General features: G+C 43.6%; 1 protein-coding gene across 2 annotated transcripts in view; it reads right to left on the bottom strand.

The window, feature by feature from the left end:
• Slc7a8 (solute carrier family 7 member 8) overlaps window positions 1–20960 on the bottom strand; it is a 56647-nt gene that overhangs the window by 23736 nt on the left and 11951 nt on the right. The window contains exons 3-4 of one of the 2 annotated variants that reach the window (XM_015492647.2): window positions 15065–15269; window positions 13996–14147 (exon numbers count right to left, since the gene is read on the bottom strand). In XM_015492647.2, coding sequence (XP_015348133.1) covers window positions 13996–14147; window positions 15065–15269 — 357 coding nt within the window. Of the gene's footprint in view, window positions 1–1021; window positions 1176–13995; window positions 14148–15064; window positions 15270–20960 lie in introns of those variants that run through there. The other variant, XM_048798829.1, reaches the window with a different exon arrangement.

Here is a 20960-nt window from a genome sequence, read left to right as displayed (position 1 = left end):
ATCCAACCCACACATTATCTCCTTTCCCTGCTCCTGTCAGTGATACCCATGGTCACTACCACAGTGCCATTTGGGACTCTGAGTTTGTCATTGACCCCAATCCAGATTGGGGTCGGGGCAGCAATAAGTAAGATGCTAACATGGTAAAAGTGGAAGAATAAGATGGCTGCTCCCCAGAAGTATTGGGCACATTACCCCAGGGCTTTAGAAAATCATTTCCCACAGGCCAACTAATTTCTCCACCTTATTTATTTATTGGTACCAGGGATTGAGTGAAGGATGCTTCATCACTGAACTACATGCCCAACTTCTTGTTTTTTATTTTCACATAGGGTCTTGCTAGGTGTCTGAGATTGGCCTTGAACTCGCAATGCTCCTGCCTCAACCTCCCCAGTTACTGGGATTACAGGGGTGCACCACCATGCCTGGATGTTATAACCCCACATCAACTATATCTTATATCCCCCATATCAATATCTGTCACATATTTCCCCCAACATGGGGACCTCCATTTGGATTTCTTGGTCTATCTGGCACCTTTCTCAGAAGTGGGCTGGAGGTAGCCTGAAAAGACTTGTTTTCCTTTAACATCACTAGAATCAAGACTCTCCAAGGAAGTGAAAACAGACAAGTAGGAAGGAGAAAAATGTGCAGAGATGCCAAAGTCCATAAAGGCAGATGGCGAAAAAGAAAGGGAAAGAGTGAGCATAAGAAATAACAGGGGGAAGGAAGGATGGGGTGGAACAGCACAAATGAGAGAAAAGGAGCTTCAGAGGAACAAAACAGAAGGCCAAAATGGGAGGGGGCTGGGAGAAAGAAAAAAATAAAGATATAAGGCATTAAAAGGACAGCTGCTGAAAAAGGAAGCAGTGACGCCACTTTGTAGAAGTCAGAACGCCCTGTTCCTCTCTAGAACTTCAAAATAAGCACCTTGCTGGGATGGAGCTTCCCAGCCTCTGAAACAGTCATAAATTTCATCAGACTCATGGGCCTGCCAAAAAAGTTGGTTTCTTAGTCTCACCTTGTGCTGGGACGAGCACTTCTCTGCCTTCTGCGGTGCTCTGGCAGGCTTGCCTCCCTGGCTCTGGAGGTGCAGCAAAAAGGTGAGGTACTGCCCCTCAGCGCAGCCCTCAGGATGCCCTGAGGAGCAGGGGCAGCCGCCCAGCGGAGGAAAGGGGTGTGGCCACGCTGCGCTCTCTCATAGGCTGGCCAGGGCTCCTTGGCCTCAGAGGCTGCTCTAGGAAGGAACTGGGCACGTGTTTCTAATTGTGGAAAAACTGCCTGGGTTTGGCTGGTCTAACCTCATCTGTTTCCAGATCTAGGAGGTAACCGGTGCCTGCTGCCAAAAGGGACTGATAGGCAAAGAAAACACCGAGCCTCTGAGTTCTAATGCACACAACCAGAGGCACTGATAAGGTTCTAGTTTGGCCCACGCAAATGGCAGGCTGGATGGAGCTATCTTTCCTCCACAAAGACCTCAGCGAGGCCTGGGGCAAATGGGGTAGGGGCGGTGAGACAGAGTTAGCTAGAACCCTCCCAGATTCCCTCCCTTCTCCACCGCACACCCACCCTCCCCCACCAAGACATTGTTCATATGCGGAGAAAGCCAAATTATAGTCTTCAGGCACCCTGCCTACCTAAAACAAAGGTTCCTATTATGTAATATAACTTGACTATTGAAGTTATACATGTAAATAACTGGACTGCTGAAAGATAAAAACATCAAAAACAAAGAAATAGCAAGCAAAAAAAAAAAAAAAAAAATCAAAGCAGCTTTCTTCATAAATTAGGCTTTGATCCCAGTGTCTTTAAAGTACACAGTGGTGAGTTTGGTTTTGAAATAGATCTTGCCTACCACAGTAGAGTTAACGTTTTCCCTTCTTCAGTCCTGTTCATCTGAAAGCACAGACATTTCAGAAATATCAGAAACTCCTATAAGGAAGAAAAGGTGTTCTGAGCCTTCCCTCCAGACGGGCCTCTCTCAAGCAAGCAGAGGAGGAGGGGTCAGAGAAAAAGGCCCAGAATCACACAGCTTTTCCTGGATTCTATTAGCTAAGCTCTGGCCCCCTGCTGTCCCACCCCCTCACTACTTCCCCTTCCTTCTTATCCTGCTCCCCTCATTGCCAGCTGCTGAACCTGGAGTTTCTGCTGAATCACCAGCCAGCACTTAGTGGAGCCAAGAAGCCTGAACACCCAGCTCAGCGTTTTCCAAGAGCTGAGTAGTTCTCCCTTCAGCTAAACATGGCTCCTGAGCTTCTGGTGTCGGGGAGAAGAGAAAAAATGAAGATACCCAGAAAGTCAGATTTGCCATGCTGGGCCACCTGGCAGAGCCTCATTTTAATCCTACTCATTATTTTTCCAGCCTGGACCTGAAAAACCACTGTTATTTCATCTACTATTGCCCCAGACACAAGGTGGATGGAGTGCCTGACTGTCCATCATATTAAGTCTTGGCATATGGGTCCTAGGAGATCTGGTGGGTTCTTGGACTGGAAGGCTGGTGGACTTTGTTAGTGTTCACTGAAGTCTGTAAACCTTTGTGACTTAGATCACAAAGATAGGGGACAGACAGATGAGAATAATACGAACATGAAGTTAAGGGAATAATTCTATAAAATGGACTCTCTGTGCTGACGCCCACATGTTTTCTTTTCCAAAAAAGCAAATTTACCTGCAGCCCTACCTGGTTTAAATGGACAAGCTATGTCACATTGCTCAACAAACTACCTGTTATCTGCAGAAGAAATGAAGGCCTGAAATAATGTTGATAAGAGTAACCCAAATTACCCTGAAAGGCAAGACTTTTGTGACCCTTTTCACAGATTAAATCCTGAAACTCAGGGAGATAAGGATAATTCCTCCTAACCATAAAATCTGTAAGAATTTATGGTTAAGGCCCGTGTGGTGGCGCATGCCTGTAATCCCAGAGGCTTGGGAGGAGGAGGCAGGACAAAGACAAAGACAGCCTAAGCAACTCAGTGAGGAGCTAAGCAACTCAGTGAGACCCTGTCTCTAATAAAATACAAAATAGGGCTGGGGATGTGGCTCAGTGGCCAAGTGCCCAAGTTCAATCCCTGGTACAAAAAACAAAAAACAAAAAAAAACAAAAAAAAACAAAGAATTTATGGTTAAGAATCGAATTAGAACCAGTCAGCATGGGCCAAGGTGATCTCAAGTTGTCATGGCANAAAAAAAAAAAAAAAAAAAATGTGTAGTTTTGCCAGTTGTAGTAGTGCATGCCTATAATCCCAGAGGCTCAGGAGGCTAAGGCAGGAGGATCTCAAGTTCAAAGCCAGCCTCAGCAAAAAGTGAGGCGCTAAGCAACTCAGTGAAACCCTGTCTCTAAATAAAATACAAAATAGGGCGGGCGATGTGGCTCAGTGAATAAGTGCCCATGAACTCAATCCCTAGTACCAAAAAAAAAAAAAAAAGTGTTGTTTACTCTGCCATTATAAACATGAAGTTCAAAGGCATAGGGGTTGCCTCTTGGCATCAGATCTTAAGTGTTAGAGTGAATGGGAAGGGTGGCAAAGACAGAGGGGCCAACTTAACCAAACTAAACCATACCCATGAAAAAACATTAACAAAAAGAACAAATTTTTTTAAAGACATTAAAATATGATCTAATATTATCCTTGATTTATTGCACATGTATCCTCAACAAAATGCACCATCCTTGACTCCTTCACCCTTAGTCACCAAGTCTTGCCAATTCTATTTCCTAAATACCTAAAGACATCTATTTCTCTCAATTCCTACTGCCCCATCCCTGAGTCACATCATTGTCATCTCTATCCTATATTCCTGTCCCTGCACTGTAATGTTTTCTTGCTCTGACATTTCTCCCTGGACAATCCATCCTGTACCCTTGCAGCATGATTCTTTTAAAATAGAAATATGATAATGTCACTCCTCTGGTTGAAAACCTTCAATTCAGCTGGGTGCTGTGGGGCATGCCTGTAATCCCAGCAGTTTAGAGAGGCTCAGGCAGGAGGATTGCAAGTTCAAAGCCAGCCTCAGCAATTTAGTGAGACTCTGTCTCTAAATAAATATATATATTTTAAAAAGCGTCGGGGATTTGGCTCAGTGGTTAAGCATCCCTGAGTTCAATCCTCAATAAAAACTTCTTTGCTCTTGGGGTAAAGTCCAACCTCTTAAGCATGGCCCAAAAGGCCCTTCACAATGAGGTTCCCATGTCTGCCACATTTTCTACCTCCTAATCTATGATGTGGTATACTGAACTACCTGAAGTCCCCCTGAAAGGGCTATGTCCTCAGACCTTGTCATTGTCAATCCCTCCTGAGAGAACATTCTCTCGGCCCCATCTCACTCTCCCTTCCCCTCCATGCTGGACAGTTTGCCTCACTATCTCCAAATGGTCTTTCAGCCTAAACTTATATGTTCCTTTCTCCAATATTTTCTTCCACCCTGGTTCCCTACTTCTATTTCTCTTTCAGCTAACTCTCTAGTTATTGTCCTCTTGGGAAACTTACCACTTCAAAACTGAAATTTTCTATCTACTTGTTGGAATTATGCACTGGGCTGTGAGTTCCTAAGTATAGGAACTGAGTATTCCCATGCCTAGCACAGTGCCTGGGTTATAACAGGCACTCAGACATTTGAGAATGATTGAATGATTCTGTATCCCCTGGGGTACCTATAGAAGACACACAAGTAGACTCAGTAAAGAGTTGTTAAGAGAGATGACTTCATTTTCTACTGCTGCTGCTTCAAATGAGGGGTTTTGTTTGCTGCTGTATCCCCTGTGCCCAAAACAGTATCTAGTATGTCACTGGCATTTGATAAACATGACCAAGAGTTCCCATCCCTTTATAAGTTTCACTGCTTTAGAGCAGGCTTTTGAATAGGATCCAGGAGTAATGCCCCGAGCAAGACTTCTAACCAAAGACCCTTCCAGCTTCCAGGGCCATGGGAGGACCTGGAAGGCAGAGGTAGAAAACATTTAACTGTTCATCATGAGCGCTGAATATAGTTAAGCTGAAACATTCCAGACAAACTAGATTCTTCCTCCTTGGTGGTCAAACAATTCAACATGCTCAGCTGATTGTATTCCTAAAATCTCTGGTGTACATGCTAGCTACTTGGGAGGCAGAGGCAAGAGAATCACAAGTTCTACACTAGCCTCAGCAACTTAGTGAGACCCTGTCTCAAAATAAAAAAAAGCAAGAAGATGAGAAATTTAGCAAGGCCCTAAGCAACTTAATGAGACCCTGTCTCAAAATATTAAAAAAGGCTGTAAATGTAGCTCAATGGTAGAGTGACATCAGTCCCCAGTACCAAAAAAAAAAAAAAAAAAAAAAAAANCACATGTGCTGGGCAAGTGCTCCACAACTGAGCTACAATCTCAGCCCTAAAACTACACATTCTTTAGTGCCATTTCACCTCCCTCCCCCACAGGCCTCCTAGTTCTAATAGCCCTGGAAATGAAGGTATCTCTGTTAACCTCATATTATGCTTCTGTAATAGGGACTCAGTCTTAAGCTCTAATGAAAAGAACAACTTGTACAGTGCTTTATAATTTATACATCATAGTAAGCAACTGCATATATCACAAAGAATTCAAGAGTTTTATGAAGGTCTTCTCCCCTAGAGAGCCATTAGTGTTGGACAGTTCTGCCCCCTCCCATTTTGGCCTTCTGTTTTGTTCCACTGGTTTCAGGTTTCACCCAATTCTGAGCCTAATCATGTCTACTCCACTGCTCAAATTCTTCAGGGATTCATTGGATAAATCTGCTTTCTCTTAATTTTTGTTTGTTTGTGGGTTTTGTTGTTGTTTGTTTGTTTTGTATTTGCAGCACTGGGGATTGAACCCCTGAGTTGCTTGGCCACTGAGAGTCTCCAGCCCTTATTGATTTGAGACAGGGTCTCCCTAAATTGCTGAGGCTGGCCTTAAACTTGTGATCCTCTTGCCTCAGCTGCCTGAGTATAGTTGTGTAGGCAAAGTCTGCTTTTTTGGGCATGATATACAGGATCCTTCAAGATCCTTCTTACCTGTTCAGTGTCATTTTCTATCATTCTCTTAGGCTCCACCCACATAAAGCTACTTGTTTTTCTCCAATAGGCTGTTTCTCTTTTGATCCCAAGTCTTACCTGACTTGGTAAGTCTGGCTGTCCCCTACTTTCTGTCCATCTGAAGCCTTTCTTTAGTTCAACCTGAAAGCCTTCCCTAGCACTCACCTCCCAATTTCAAAGCTCTCTCTGTGTTGCATTTTTAAAATCACACTTTATTGTTATTATTTGTTTCTTTTTTGATTGTTTTTTGTATTGTCATTAATTTGTTGGTATGCCAGTCACTAGACTTTAATCTTTTCCAAGACCATATAAGTCATACCTTATCTCCACTGCATGTTCAATACGATGCATAACTGATGAGCTTTCTGGTTATCCACTTCCAGAATAATGATGAGCTTTCTGGAAATCCACTTCCAGAATAATTTTAGTCTTAATGTATCATAAAAATGAAAAATGAGCTGGACATGGTGGCACACACCTGTAATCCCAACAGCTGGGAGGATGGAGGCAGGAAGATCACAAATTCAAAGCCAACCTCAGCAAAAAGCAAGGCATAACTCAGTGAGACTCTGTCTCTAAATAAAAAACAAAACAGAGCTGGGGATGTGGCTTGGTGGTTGAGTGCCCCTGAGTAAAAGAAAAAAAGAAAAAGAAAAATGCAGTGCTAGTTGAATTAACCCTTGAGTAAAACTTAAGAAATTTTCCATATACTTAGATTTTAAATGCTGGCTAGTTAGAAGATATTTAGAGAAAAAAAGGGGTCTTAGATAAATGGGAATCAAATCTAGACCAGTCTGTATTTGTCAGAATTCCTACATACAAGATTGATCAGACACACCCAGAGAACTCTTTGGGGACTAGAGAAGGACAAAAAGGCAGTGGCACCCAGGTATCTGAGGCAACATGTTTCATGTTTGAGATGAGAAGTCTGAGGCTAGAGAATATGAAGGCTCAAGGGATGATGAACTGAAGTTAAGGGATTAGAAGCAAGGAAAGACTTTAGAACCCTCAATGCCAAGGGATTAATTTACAGGAGATTTACAAAACAACTGACAACATCCTGCTCCAGGCAGCTGGAGTCTTTGTAGAGGAATTGTAGAGAGCAACTCAGGGTTAGAAGAAATAAAGGAAGTTCTTTCCTTTCCAAATAGCTCAAGAAAGAAGTAGAAATCTGAAGCCCTAGAAAAAAGTAGCCTCTTAGGAATCTCAGCAGAAAGATAGAAAACAAGATAAGCATTTTTTTTTTCCTTGTGAAATGCATGCAGGTTATTCTTTTCTGGAAGGAGAAGGAATTTCTTTAGGGCAAGACTTACAGGGAGAACAGGGAGCATTAATGAAAGGGGCCAGGCAGGAGGTCCCAAGGGGGAAAGACAGATCCTAAAGGAAAGCCTGTGATTAGGAAGTAAGATGCACAGATCTGGACTGGGGCAGGGGAATGGCTCAGTGGTAAAGCGTACTTCCCTAGAATGGGCCTGGGTTCCATCCCCAGCACTGAGAGAAGAAAAAGGAAAAGAAAGGAAGGGAAGGAAGGAAAAAAATACCAACTATTGTTTCAGATTCAGCTCCTATACTGAGCTCCAACAGATCAGGGTTAAAGTCAAAATGAAGTCATTTATACTAAAGTTCCATCCTACCAAACTGAAAGTAGACTGTTTATTTGACCTGCTGAGAATCAGGATTAGGGAGATAACAGTCAAATTGTCCAAAAAAGTCAGATTCAATTGATATGATAATGAAGTTCTCTTTGCTTTAATCCTTACACAAAGAAGTAATTTGAAATAAGCTGATGATAATTAGGTAGTTATTTTCTTTTTATTCTGTCTCTCTGTCCCCACCTTATAAGGACAGTAACTTGAAATGACTAATTGGCTTTTGGGGTTTTGTTTCTGTTTCTTTAAGTCCTTCTTTGTCCATAAAATCAACTTCTTTCCTGGTTTGGTGGCACACACCTATGATCCCAGAGGCTTGGGAGGCTGGGGCAAGAGAATCTCAAGTTCAAAGCCAGCCTTAGTAACTGCGAGGTGCTAAGCAACTCAGTGAGACCATGTTTCTAAATAAAATACATAATAGGGCTGGGGATGTGACTCAGTGGTCTAGTACCCTAGAGTTCAGTCCCTGGTACAAAAAAAAAAAAAAAAAAATCATCAAATTCTTTTGCTTGGACTATTGGAATGCTTATTCTCTTTTATGGAATGAATTGTTGCCCAATTGTACAATGAATAATAAAGCCAAGGGCTGGGGGTTCAGTGGTAGAGCACTTGCCTGCATGTACAAGGTCCTGGGGGTTGGGGGACTGAGAAAAGCCAGTCAAGAATTTTGTCTGTTGCTAGCATGTTGGTGTACACCTGTAATCATGGCAACTTGGGAGCTTGAGGCAGGAGGATTGCAAGTTCAAGGCTAGCCTCAGATACTTAGTGAGGCCCTAAGCAACTTAGTAGAGCCCTGCCTCAAAATTAAAAAATAAAAATAAAGGGCTGGGAATGAGGTTTAGTGGTAAAGCACCCCTGGGTACCAAAAAGAAAATAAGACTGTTGTCTTTTGACACTAGAAACCCAGTAACAGACAAATGATGGGGCTACATGATAAAAGAGTATGTTGCAGAAATAACCTGTCAATATGTATGACTACACACCCAGATACATCAATAGCTGCATTTTATTTAGAACTGTAATGATATATATTCACTATTACTGCTAGATAGGTGTTCAGGGACTCCAAGATGGCAGAGGCAGGGTACAAGAAATATGCCACTGGAGGACAATACAGGGAGAAGAGTCATCATGTCCCTGTTTATGATAAGTTTTATTATACATTACCCATGATAACTCCTGCCACAGGTTCAGGTTTTTTTTTGTGTGTGTGTGTGTTTTTGTTTTTGGTACCAGGAATTGAACCCAGGGGCAGTTAAACACTGAGCCATATCCTCAGCCTTTCTAATATTTTAGAGACAGAGTCTCACTAAGTTGCTTAGGGACTCCCAAGTTGCTGAGGCTGGCTTTGAACTTGTGATCTTACTGCCTCAGGCTCTGGGGTCACTGGGATTATAGGTGTGCACCACCATACCTGGCCTACAGGTTCCGTATTCTAAAATAACCAATGGGGAAAATTGGACACTGTTCTAATGAGGTAATATAAGGTAGCCAATGGGAACAAATGGTAAGGTCTTCAATCCAGTCCCATCTCTATAGGGAAGAGAATGCCTCACAACTCAACACACAAGACACTAATTCCCAGACACCAGGACCTTGAACCTCTTTCTTTTGCTCAACCTATCCCTCTCTACCTTATACAGTGTGTTACTTTGACCTTCTCCTTCAACAAATCTGTACTTTGCCTGGTGCTTCTGTGTGTCTTGCTCAATTCTTTGTTCGAGACACACCTGGACCCCAACTGGACATCCCCCACGATAACAATACTAAGGCCACCAGACAGGGGAGGGATCCAGGAGAAGATAAGGGTGACTTTCTCTGTTGACTCTCTTTTATGTCTGACTTGAATCTTTTACATGGAGAATATAATCATTTACTAGGGAGATAATTTTAAAAAGAAGAAAAGAGAGACAACAAGGAAATCACAAAAGGCACTGGAAATCAAGTTTTAATACCTCCCAGTCCCCTTTCCTAACTCCCTTTTTCTGCTAATATGCTTGCTCTGGAGAAGGGAGAAAGGCTTTTCATTTAATTAAAATGTAAAAATACTTTCCTTTTTTGCTGCCGGGTGGCCAGGGATATTCTGCTGACTCAGCAGTGAATAATCAGCTTTGACCTAAATAATAGAATAACTCAAAGTGGCGCTGCAGTTGCATAAGAGAGATCCAGATCTGCAGTTCCTTCTTTCTCTCCCTCTCCAACTACCCCCCACCACCACCACCGGGCTCCCGGGCTCCGGGCTCCGGCAGGCAAGCCAGTTACAGCAGGTTCTTTCCGCCTCTCCACCCCCACCATCTGGCTCATCACAACTTCATTTCTCATCCAATTGCTTCCAAAAACCGCCCCACCACAGAACTATTCTTGACCTCATCTCCTGCCTCGAAGCAAAGCCCAACCCTGAGGCTTTGCCACACCCGCTTTTCCCTGCTAGGCTCTGTGCCCTGTCCTCTAGGACCTAGCTATACACCAGTGACCTCTCCACGGAGGGTGGCCCAAACCTCTCATTGCTCAGTGGATGAAGCCCATCAACAGCATGCCAAAATGAGACAGCAGAAAGCAGAATTTCCTATGTAAATATGTTCTCATCAAACTCAAGCTCTTTACAGCTTCTGCCAGGAGTAGAGCTAGGTTGAGCTTCTCCAGGCTTGATTTCCAAAGAAGGCTCTACCAGGGCTCAGTGGTACGGCACTTGCCTAGCAAGTACAAGGCCCTGGGTTCAACACTAGCCCCGCAAACAAACAAACAAACAAAAAATATTGTACCTATTTTATGCAGTTAACTTATCTGGCACCTGCTAAGAAGATAGAGTGGGTTGGAAGATGGTGGGATTGGGTGAGTCAGAGGGCTGCTGGAATAAAAAATGTTAGTGAAAAATGGCATCCACCAAGCCTTTCTGACAGCCTGGCTTTTGTTTCACTGGATCGCTTAAGAGATGATTTGAGGGACTATGTAGAAGTGAGTTTAGAAAACAAGTATTCAACAAACCAGAAAACAGAACCTCTGTACATGCACTTAAAACAACTGGGAACATCAGGCCTAAAGAAGAGAAGGAAGAATTGTGTGTGTGTGTGTGTGTGTGTGTGTGTTTTTGTGTGAGTGTTCACATATGTGGATGTGTACAACATCCAGTGGCCTTCACAGCCACAGGAAAGGGATACCGCAAAGCATGAGAAACAGAGCTGTTCTCCACTTCCCCTAAAGGTGACATGAGGAAGAGGCTTAAGTTTAAGATTTTCTTTGGACTGGTGAGGTTAATGCAGAGGTGGAGCACTTGCCTAGCATACACAAGGTCCTGAGATGATCAATTCCCAGTACAGGACAAAAAAAAAAAAAAATCTGATTACAAAGGAGAAAAATACTTGAACACCTATTTCAAGGGCACTGAAAAACTCCTGTCTTTGGAGGACAAGGTTGACACTGTCAAGTTGGAGGTAATTTCCTTGCAGTTATACTTAGAGGACAGGCCAGATAGGTTTTATTGAATCTTTGAACGAGGTAAAGATAAAGAGAAGGATCTCCTCATTTTTGTTATCAGCCAGTTTCTAAGTTTCTCCTGGCTTGGTGCTAGCAGTGTCTAGGTGAGGGGTGAGCTGCAGAGGGGACTGTGTGTCCTGACTTTCTGGAGTTGGATACAAGCAGGAGCACTATTTTTTTTTTTTTTTTTTTTAGTACTGGGAATTTATCCCAGGGTTGCTCTATCACTGAGTCACACACTTATTTAGTTAGTTAATTTTCAAATAGGGTCTTGCTAAATTGTCTAGGCTGAACTGGAACTTGTGATCCTTCTGCCTCAGGCTCCAGAGGTACTGGGATCATAAGTGCGTACCACCTCACCAACTTAAGCTGGAACTCTAATCTCCTGGGAGGATTGGGCCCATCCTGAGGGGACGCCCAAGGCTGCACTACCCCAGTAGTCTTTGTGAAACTGGTCAAACCCTTGAATAACTTCCTGGAGTGTCTTTTTTTTTTTTTGGGGGGGGGGGGGTAAGGGGATTAAACCCAGGGATGCTTTACCTCTGACCTACATCTCCAGACCTTTTTATTTTTAAAAATTTTGTGACAGGGTTTTGCTAAGTTGTTTAGGGTCTTGCTAAATTGCTGAGGCTGGCCTCTATCTTGATATCCTCCTATCTCAGCTTCCCTAGTGGCTGGGATTATAGGCGTGTGCTGCCACACCAGGTCTCAAAGATCTTTCCTTTGGTGTTGGGGATTGAACACAGGACCTGTGTCTGCCAGTAAGCTAAATCAGCAACCCAAGGGTTCTTGATTTCTAGTAGGAGGGCAAGGGTGGCCTCTTGTCTGAGACACTTCAGCAGCATCAGCAAGAAAAAGGAAGCTGTCTGTGTGCATAAGACACAGAAACAGCAGTGACCAGCACTCATGTGCTTCCCCTTCCTCCCCCTGTTAGCTTGTCTGATGGCAAAACCAGCAACTTTTCCTGCATTCCCACGCCCTCCATCCTCCCCTTCCCCCAGCTGTGGATCCAGCTAAGAACCAAGGATGATAGTGGCCTTGCAGCTTGACATCCTCAGTGACTGACATGGCTGGGACACAAGGTGCCTACTGCTGTGCTGAGTGCATCCCATTTCTTCTCTCACACATTTCACACCCTCCTGAGACATAGGGTTACAATTTACAATCCACATCTGACAGTGGGGTGGGTTGAGTAACTACGCCAAAGAGTCAAGTCACCCAGTTAGATGGTGTGGAGTGGAGATGCAGGCTCAGGGGCTCAGCCTAGTTCAACAGGACTGACCAAGCACAAGGAATAAAGTCCCAAACAAGGGTCTCAACTCCACATTAGAACTTTGTGTGTGTGTGTGTGTGTGTGTGTAGCTAGGGATTGAATCTAGGGCCTTATGCATGCTAGGCAAGCTCTCTGCCACTTAGCCTCATCACCAGCCCCTCATTAGAAGTTTCTTAGGTGGTGGGGTCTCTCCCTGAATTGACCTCTACTGCCAAAGAGGGCAAATTTGTCAAGGCTCCAGATGCTTGCCTGTAAGAGGTATTGGGATAAGTAAATGGTCCTCCCTCCCTGACCCACCAGCATGATGGAAAAGAAGTGCCTGACTTGGGAAAGTTACAGCCAGGAGCATCCCTATCCTCAGCTAAGTATGTGAGTGCTAGAAGTTGTAAGAAGGCAGGGACCAAGCCAACTATGAAGTATGACCTCTGAAACACGTCCAAGTAGTTGCTTGAGAAGTTAGTGTTTGATTAAGGATGTAGAATACTCCAGCCATGGAGATCACAGAGATCAGCACTGACACTTCCTAGAAACATGGCTCTGTGGAACTTCTCTCTTAAGTTTTTCTACCTTTTCCAGCTCACAGAGATCTTTCCCCTTCCCTAAATTTTTACTGAAACTGACTAAATCATAGCTACTACATCTGTTTATATGACTTTCCCCATTTATAAAGCTCATCCAAGTGGGGTATGGTGGTACACACCCTGTAACCATAGCAACTGGGGAGGCAGAAGCAGGAGGATCACTCGTTCAAGGCCAGCCTCAGCGACTTAGCAAGACCCTGTCTCAAAAAATAAAAATGGCTGGGGATATAGCTCAGTGGTAAAGCACCCCTGGATTTAATCCCCAGTACCTAAATAAATAAATACTTAAGTAAAAATTAGCCAGATGTGGTGTCACATGCCTATAATCCCAGCAACTTAATGAGACTCTGTCTCAAAAAAATAAAAAATTAAAAAAGAGCTAGAGATATGGCTTATGGTTGAGCACCCCTGGGTTCAATCCCTAGTATCAAAATTAATCAATCAATCTTGAAAACTCATCCAGGGCAGAGACCGGGGACAAAGTCTCCCAAGAGAGTTTGCAAAGTATGAGTTGGCCAGTTGAGGTAGAAGTGGACCAGACCTTCCCCTACAAAGCCAAAGCAGTCTTCCTATGAGCAGCCAGGATAAACTGGCAAGGTGTGCTATGCTGGAGAGGGAATCAGAAGACCTGGACGCACTCAGGGCCTGTGTCCTGGGGTAAGCTACTTGCTTGGCTCTCTGTTTCCTTATCTCTTCTAGGAAAATGATAATACTGACCCAGCTTACCTCATGGTTTTATCATGAGGTTCAAATCAGATAATATAGGTGAAAGTGCTTCATGTTAAGAGCCCTGTCAGTAAAAATGACTGTGCCTCTAATAAGTTTCTCCTTCTTTTTAAAACACCAGATAATTATATGCAGAGTCCATGGTTCCAAAATACACTTGTAAGAAATGGAGAGAAAAATAATGGGGGGAAAAAAAAAACAAAAACAAAAAACCAGGAGAACAGGAAGGAAAATCAGATGCATGCAAGCCAATACTTACATAAGCAGATGGCAGCCAGGAGACGAAGGCCAGACTCTGGGGGGAAGCATGTGGGGAAGAGTGGCTGCAACACATAGTTGGAGAAGGTGAGGGCGATGACGGCTTGGTTGGTGGGGTAGATCACCAGCACAGCAATCCACAGCCTCAGGAACCTGAAGGAGGAAGAGGACAGCCCGCCAAAGGGCACGGCAGGAATTCAGTCATCAGAAGAGAGCCTGGGCAAGTTGGTGGGCAGCCATGAGCAGAGGCAGGTAGATTAAAGGGGTGTGTTTCCTTTTTTTAATTTTCAGGGATGCTAAAGAGCCCAGCTCCCACCCCCACCCCAAATGAGACACCCAGCGCTCTACAATGGCAGTAAAATTGTTTAACGATGGAAAGCTAAGTTTCAACTAGCACCAACACCAGTCTTGGCATCTTTCTCTCTCCCTTCTCCTTTCATCATCTCTTCTCTGCCACTGTGGCCCCCAGCATTCACTGGGGGAAAAATTAAATTTGCAACCCTGCAACCCCAGGATTCTGACAGCCAAGACATGCTAAGGGTGTGGTTATATGAGCAACTGCTGGGGGAGGCATCTAGTGGGGTATTCCAGGAAGTGGCTTTCACACCCATTGACCCATTGGTGAGAGATGAGCTCCTTGGCAGGTTTGAAGAACCTGAGGAAATTCCAGATTAGGGCTTGATTCTAGAGGGAGGGCATCATCCTCAGTAATATGAAAAGAGGGCACACTTACTGGTCACTCTCATTTGTCAAGATAAAAAAAGGTCTACGTTTTTGTGACAACTTTTCCTGGAAGTCTATCGTCAGTGTTGTCACATAGCTCTATTTGCTTTGGCTCACACTCTTGCCCACCAAGATCAGTGAAGAGATTAAAATTACAACCCAGTTCTCCATCACTCTTAGGAATATTAAAGGGACACAAAGCTACACTAGCGACCATGACATGGAGGCAAAATGGCAGCACCACGGAGAGACTGCATGTTGAGACTAGAAACCCCCAATCTGACCTGTTTCTGAACCACCTTTCTCCTTTTCTTCTAGACCACTTAGGCCTCCGCAGATGTGCTTACCCTGCCAGTCCTCCAAAGATGTCCTTGACATAGGAGTAGTCACCTCCAGATTTGGGGATGGTGACCCCCAGCTCAGCATAGCAGAGAGCTCCCACGGCTGTGATGATGCCTGTCACAATCCAGACAATGAGTGCGAGGCCCACAGAGCCCGCATTCTCCAGCACACCCTTGGGTGAGACAAAGATTCCAGAGCCAATGATGTTCCCTGTAGGAAGCACCAGGAAAAGGAAGTGAGACAGTGAGGTCAAGACATGGTAGGATTGGCCTTTGCAGGGTGGTCACATCTCTGATCCAATTCTAAATTGCCTATGAGATAAGTAAATGATCTTCAGAAAAATGTGTCTAGCAATAATCCCTAGTAGGGATACCTCTGAGCAGAGAACTGACATACATTGGCCAGGAACTTGGTTAAAGTACTTTACGTGCTTCATTTAATTCTCCAAACAACACTCTGGAGTCAATATAACGTTTATTATATTTTACAGAGGAGGAAACTGAGTCTTAGAGACACCAAGAGAGTTGTCTAAATCTACACAGTAGTAAATGATTAAGCAAATACTGAATCTCAGGATACTGTAACTGGGCTACACATGGTCCACCCAAGGTGACAAGGGTCTAAGATTGGCAGATAATGTCAGGACTGGAAAAGTGGGCTGCTCTCAGAGACCATCTGTCAACTAGAAAGCTTAAAAAAGGAGTCAAAGGGCAAAATCTTTTGGACACCCCACGACTGGAGGTTTTCAAAACCTATGAGTATGGACAGCACTCCTGGAAGCTTGGCTTCTACCCCAGACACAACAGCCCCACCCTTAGTGGAGAACATGAAATAACCCTATAAAAACATTCCCAGTAGTCTGGAAATGGTTTGTAGGAGTACAATATGCAAAGCCTCAGCACTACATTCTTCCAAAGGTCATTCCCCTCCATTGTTTCATTTGCCCCTCACAACAACCTTTCAGAATCCAGGAAAAGGAGGAAGGGCAGACATTTCTCTCTATTTTACAAACCAAGAGACTAAGACACAGTGGGGTTAAGTGGCTTCCTCCAAATTCCATAGTTACTGATGGGTAAAATTGGATCTTGAAGTCAGTCTCCTGATGTTTAATCCAATGCTCTTTCCACTAATCCACTTCTTCTATACACACTGGGCTGGTTTTCTCTGAGAGATGAGGCCAGCAGCAAGTACAGAATGAGGACTCCTGGGCTGGGTTGAGCAGGGGAGGAGGAGGAGTGTGGGGCAGTGCCTGACATGCTTCTTCCCAAGTTTTCCTTTGTCCAATTCTTATGATTAAAATGATTAGAGGGGGTAATAGGGTCCAAGCCCTGTTCAGCTGCATCACCAAATGCCTAAGGGAAGAAGCAAGACTAAATGAATCCAGGTGGAAATGCAGGGCTGAAGTATCATGAGGCACGGTGGGCTTGACAGTGTTCTGGAGACATCTTCAATTCCCAACATCTCTCTTTCATGGTTTGGAGAGTGTAAAAAGTCCTATGCTTAGCCAGGTGTGGTGGCGCACACCTGTAATTTCAGGGGCTCAGGAGCTGAGGCAGGGGGATCACAAATTCAAAGCCAGCCTTAGAAAGGTAGCAGACTCCTAAGCAACTTAGCAAGAACCTGTCTCAAAATAAAAAATAAAAAAGGGTTGGGGACGTGGCTCAGTGCTTAAGTGCCCCTGATTCAATCCCCTGTACCAAAAAACAAACAAAAACCAAAAATCAGTTTTATGCTTGACTTTTCTGATCTCAACCATAACTAAACCTCAATTCATTCCTGATACTTTCACTTGTTTTTTTTTTTTTTTTGGCAGTGCTGGGGATTGAACTCAGGGCAAGGCAAACCCCACCAACTGAGTTACATATCCCTAGCCCTTCTGATAATTTCACTTGTAAACCAAAATTCAATTTACTTCTTTATTTACTTACTGACTTACTTATTGCAGTGGCGAGAGTGAACCCAGGGTCTCTAGGAAAGTGCTCTACCACATAGTTACATTCCCATCCCCAAAACCCAATTTTAATCCAGGGTCAGGCATCCAGTTATTGCACTTAAAAGGGAAGAGAAGAGAATATTCACGTTCTAAAAGCATAATGTTCTATTCCTCTGGGATGCAGAATATGCTGTCCATTTCCAAACTAAAAAATTGTCACGAGATGTATAGTAAGAATGCAGAACAGGTCCAGAGGACTTAAAAACAGTGACAACCAGAGAGACTGAGATATAGAATCAGCATAGGGCCACAGCTGGAAACAGATGAAATGGAAGCACATTTCTTGTCTCAAACATGTGTACGTTCTTTCGGTGCTAACAGTCTATCCCAAGAGAACAGAGCTACTTGTAGAACGTAACTAAAAGAAGAAACAATCCCCCATCATCAAATCTGTGATACAAATATTAGGCAAAAAGTGAATAGATAAAAGATATCCTGAGTAGCACAAGTTTGTTTTTGTTTGTTTGTTTTGGTACTAGGGATTTAACCCAGGGGCACTTTATCACAGATATATCCCCAGCCCTTTTCATGTTTTATTTTGAAACAAGGCCTTGTTAAGTTGCTTAGGGCCTCACCAAGTTGCTGAGGTTGGCCTCAAACATGTGGTCTTCCTGCCTAAGCTTCCCAAGTTTTTGGGATTGCAGATGTGTGCAACAGTGCCCAGCCCAGAAGTTCTTTCTTTTTTATTTTTTTTGGTACTGGGATTGAACTCAGGTGCCCTCGATCACTGAGCCACATCCCCAGCCCTGTTTTATATTTTATTTAGAGACAGGGTCTCACTGACTCGCTTAGCACCTTGCTTTTGTGAGGCTGGCTTTGAACTCACAATCCTCCTGCCTCAGCCTCCCAAGCCACTGATATTACAGGTACATGTCACCATGCCTGGCCACAAGTGTTTTTTTCCCCCTCCATTTTTTTTATCCATGCATTAAAGTTGTACATAATGGTGGGGTTCGTTGTTACATATTCGTATATGCACATGTGGCACAATTCTTAAAAGATTTTTTTTCCTTATATGTTTATGTAAAGTTCAGTGATAGGAATGAGAGGACATCTTTCCATCCTCTTCTCTGCTCAACCAGTCCCCACAAGTGCTCGGCATGATGTGTTGGCTTAGTGTCCCAGGACTCAGGACATGTTCATCCCGTAACTCCTCACCTGCCAAAACTAAATTCACAGCTGTTCTCTGGAAGACATCAGTGCTGGGAAATGAAAGAACTAGGGACAGAGTTCCTAATAAGAATAGTAAATTCGTAGCCTACCAGGAAGTTATCAAAAGAGTGATCTACAGAGCATTTCAAAGTCAGCCAAGAAGAGAGCAATAGACCTAGGGTTATAAAACCAGTTCAAGGGGTTAGAAAAACAATCAATAGCAGGAGAAAAACAAGGTTTGACTTTGGTCTTTAAGATACTGAAAAAGGAGGAGGGAATAGCTAGGCTGTTTCTTAGAGCTGGGAACGGTTCTGAGGGGGAATGTGAGGGTGGGTGTTATTTGAAAGATCTGACCTTCTTAGGAATGAAGAGTCAATGTTCCACTAAGGGTTCTTGGAAAACAAACATGGCAATAGAGATCAGTAAATCAGATTCAGTGAGTCTCTGCTGTTGCTGTGACATTTCCAGAGTGTGTGTGCTCTCTTTCTCTTTCTAGGTCACAGGAGCCACTGGAAGATGGGATGAGAAAGACTAGAAGCCACTGGAGGGGTCTGGCCCACTTTCTGCTTCCACTTGTTCTTGGAGGCTCTGTGACACTTTCCAAGGAGCTGCCATGATTGGGAAGGTCTTAGTAGATTGGCATTGGGACCTGAGTAATTTTATAAAAAGTGCCCCCCATCTTAATTTTGGCAAAACTAAAATTACAAAGAAGAGCTCTGCTAGCTTGAACTGAGTGCTCAGGAGCAGGAAGGAATGCTTCTCTGATTCTAGGAAGAAGCAACCTAAAAAAAAACATAACCTGGGGCTGGGTTGTGGCTCAGTGGTAGAGCGCTCGCCTAGCACCTGCGGGGCCCTGGGTTTGATCCTCAGCACCACATAAATAAAATAAAGATATTGTGTCCGACTACAACTCAAAAATAAATATTAAAAATTAAAAAAAAAAAACATAACCTGAGAACATTTCTTCCACCTTAGTTGCTTCTGGAACTTGTGCAGGGGAGGATTGTTGCTTACAACAGAGCAATGCTCTGGACTGGCAGATTTTACATTACATGCTCAAAAGCAACGTCTACAACATACAATCTTTGGTATAATTATTTGATTAATATGTCTCTCTTCCACGGTACTGTAAGCTGCAATAGCAGGAACTGTGTTTCTTTCCCTCATCTATGAAGTGTCCCCTAGTAGACAGACACTCCATAAATGTTTACTGAATAAATAATGTCTGACATCATTTACTGCATTTTTATTTGGAACTTCCAAATCCCGTAACAATGTTGAGTGTGTATTGTACATAGGCAAACAAGTAAATCAACCTACTTATTTCAGTGCTGAGTAAACTAGACTGGCTATTATTATCAACTCCAATTCATAGGGAAGAAAGCAGGGCAATTATAATATTCCCATTTTCCAAATAAAGAAAATGAAGGAGAGGCATTATTATTCCTATTTTATGGATAAAGAAACTGAGATTCAGAGAGGTAGTTACTTGCCTAAATCACAGGGTAAGGTAGTAGTAGCTAGACTGGAACCTAAATCTTCTGCCACAATCTCAAGCATTTCACTTCCCATAGATACTGGAGTAACTTCATGCCCCACTCCACACGGGCAAGGGGAATAGTTTACACACAGCACTTATTAAAGAATAAGAACATATTGCTGGGTTCAGTGGTACACACCTGAAATCCCAGCTACGCTGGAGGCTGAGGAAGGAGAATCACAAGTTTGAGGCTAGCCTCAGCAGCTTAGCGAAATCCGTCTCAAAAAAAAGGACAGGGGATGTAACTCAGTGGTAGAACACCCCTGGGTTTGATCCCCAGTATCCCCCTGCCCACCAAAAAAGAATTGGAACAGATATCTGATTCCTTCCTTCTATCTCAATGGTGATTTACAAAACATTCATGTCCACTACATTACTTGAGTCTGATAACTACTTTCTTAGGTGGGCAGGGCAAGTAGCATCATCCCTATTTACCTTTGTGGGAACTGAGGCTCAGAGAGAAGAGACTTGATCAAAGTTACATACTGCAGAAGTAGCAAAGCCTGGACGAGAGACCAAGTCCTTGGACTCCTGCCAGGGTTTCCTGCAGACTCCATGCTGCCTCTCCTCTAGAAACTGCAGGACACGCACTTCAGCTGGAGGGCTTCCAAACTTGGACACTGTCCAAATGAGACTTTCCTAGAGTGGCTTTGATAAAGGAGAACAGAGAACCTTTCTTTCTTTTTGGTACCGGGTATTAAACCCACAGGCACTTAACTACTGTGCTACATCCCCAGCCCTTTTTATTTTATTTTTTTCATTTTTGAGACAGGGTCTCACTAAGTTGCTTAGAGCCTTGCTAAATTGCTAAGACTGGCTTTGAACTTGTGATTTCCTGCCTCAACCTCCCAGGTCCCTAGGATTACAGGCGTGCACCACCATGCCTGGTGGGAACCTTTTTTGATGAGATTTAGGAGGAAAATCGACTGCTGTGGGGATTTTTTTTTTTCTCTGTTGTTTTACTCTTTTACACATTGTCTATAAGGCCATTTAAGTGTGTGATGCACACCTGTCTGGTAATGCCTAGGTAATTGAGGTCAGGGTTTTACTCCTGCTTCCATCCACCCCAATTAACAAAGTAATCATCTTATCACACAGATCTTCTTTAGTGAAAAATGGATTCTGCGATGCCTGGACAATGAGGCCCAGCTTGGCTTGTTCTTTCAAAGAAAAGCTAAGCAAACCGTTGTATTAAAAATGGGCCAAAAGGGCGGGG

This window comes from Marmota marmota, unplaced genomic scaffold (assembly GCF_001458135.2).
Source record: "Marmota marmota marmota unplaced genomic scaffold, marMar, whole genome shotgun sequence".
Lineage (NCBI taxonomy): Eukaryota > Metazoa > Chordata > Mammalia > Rodentia > Sciuridae > Marmota > Marmota marmota.
This window is presented reverse-complemented; position numbering and strand designations above follow the sequence as displayed.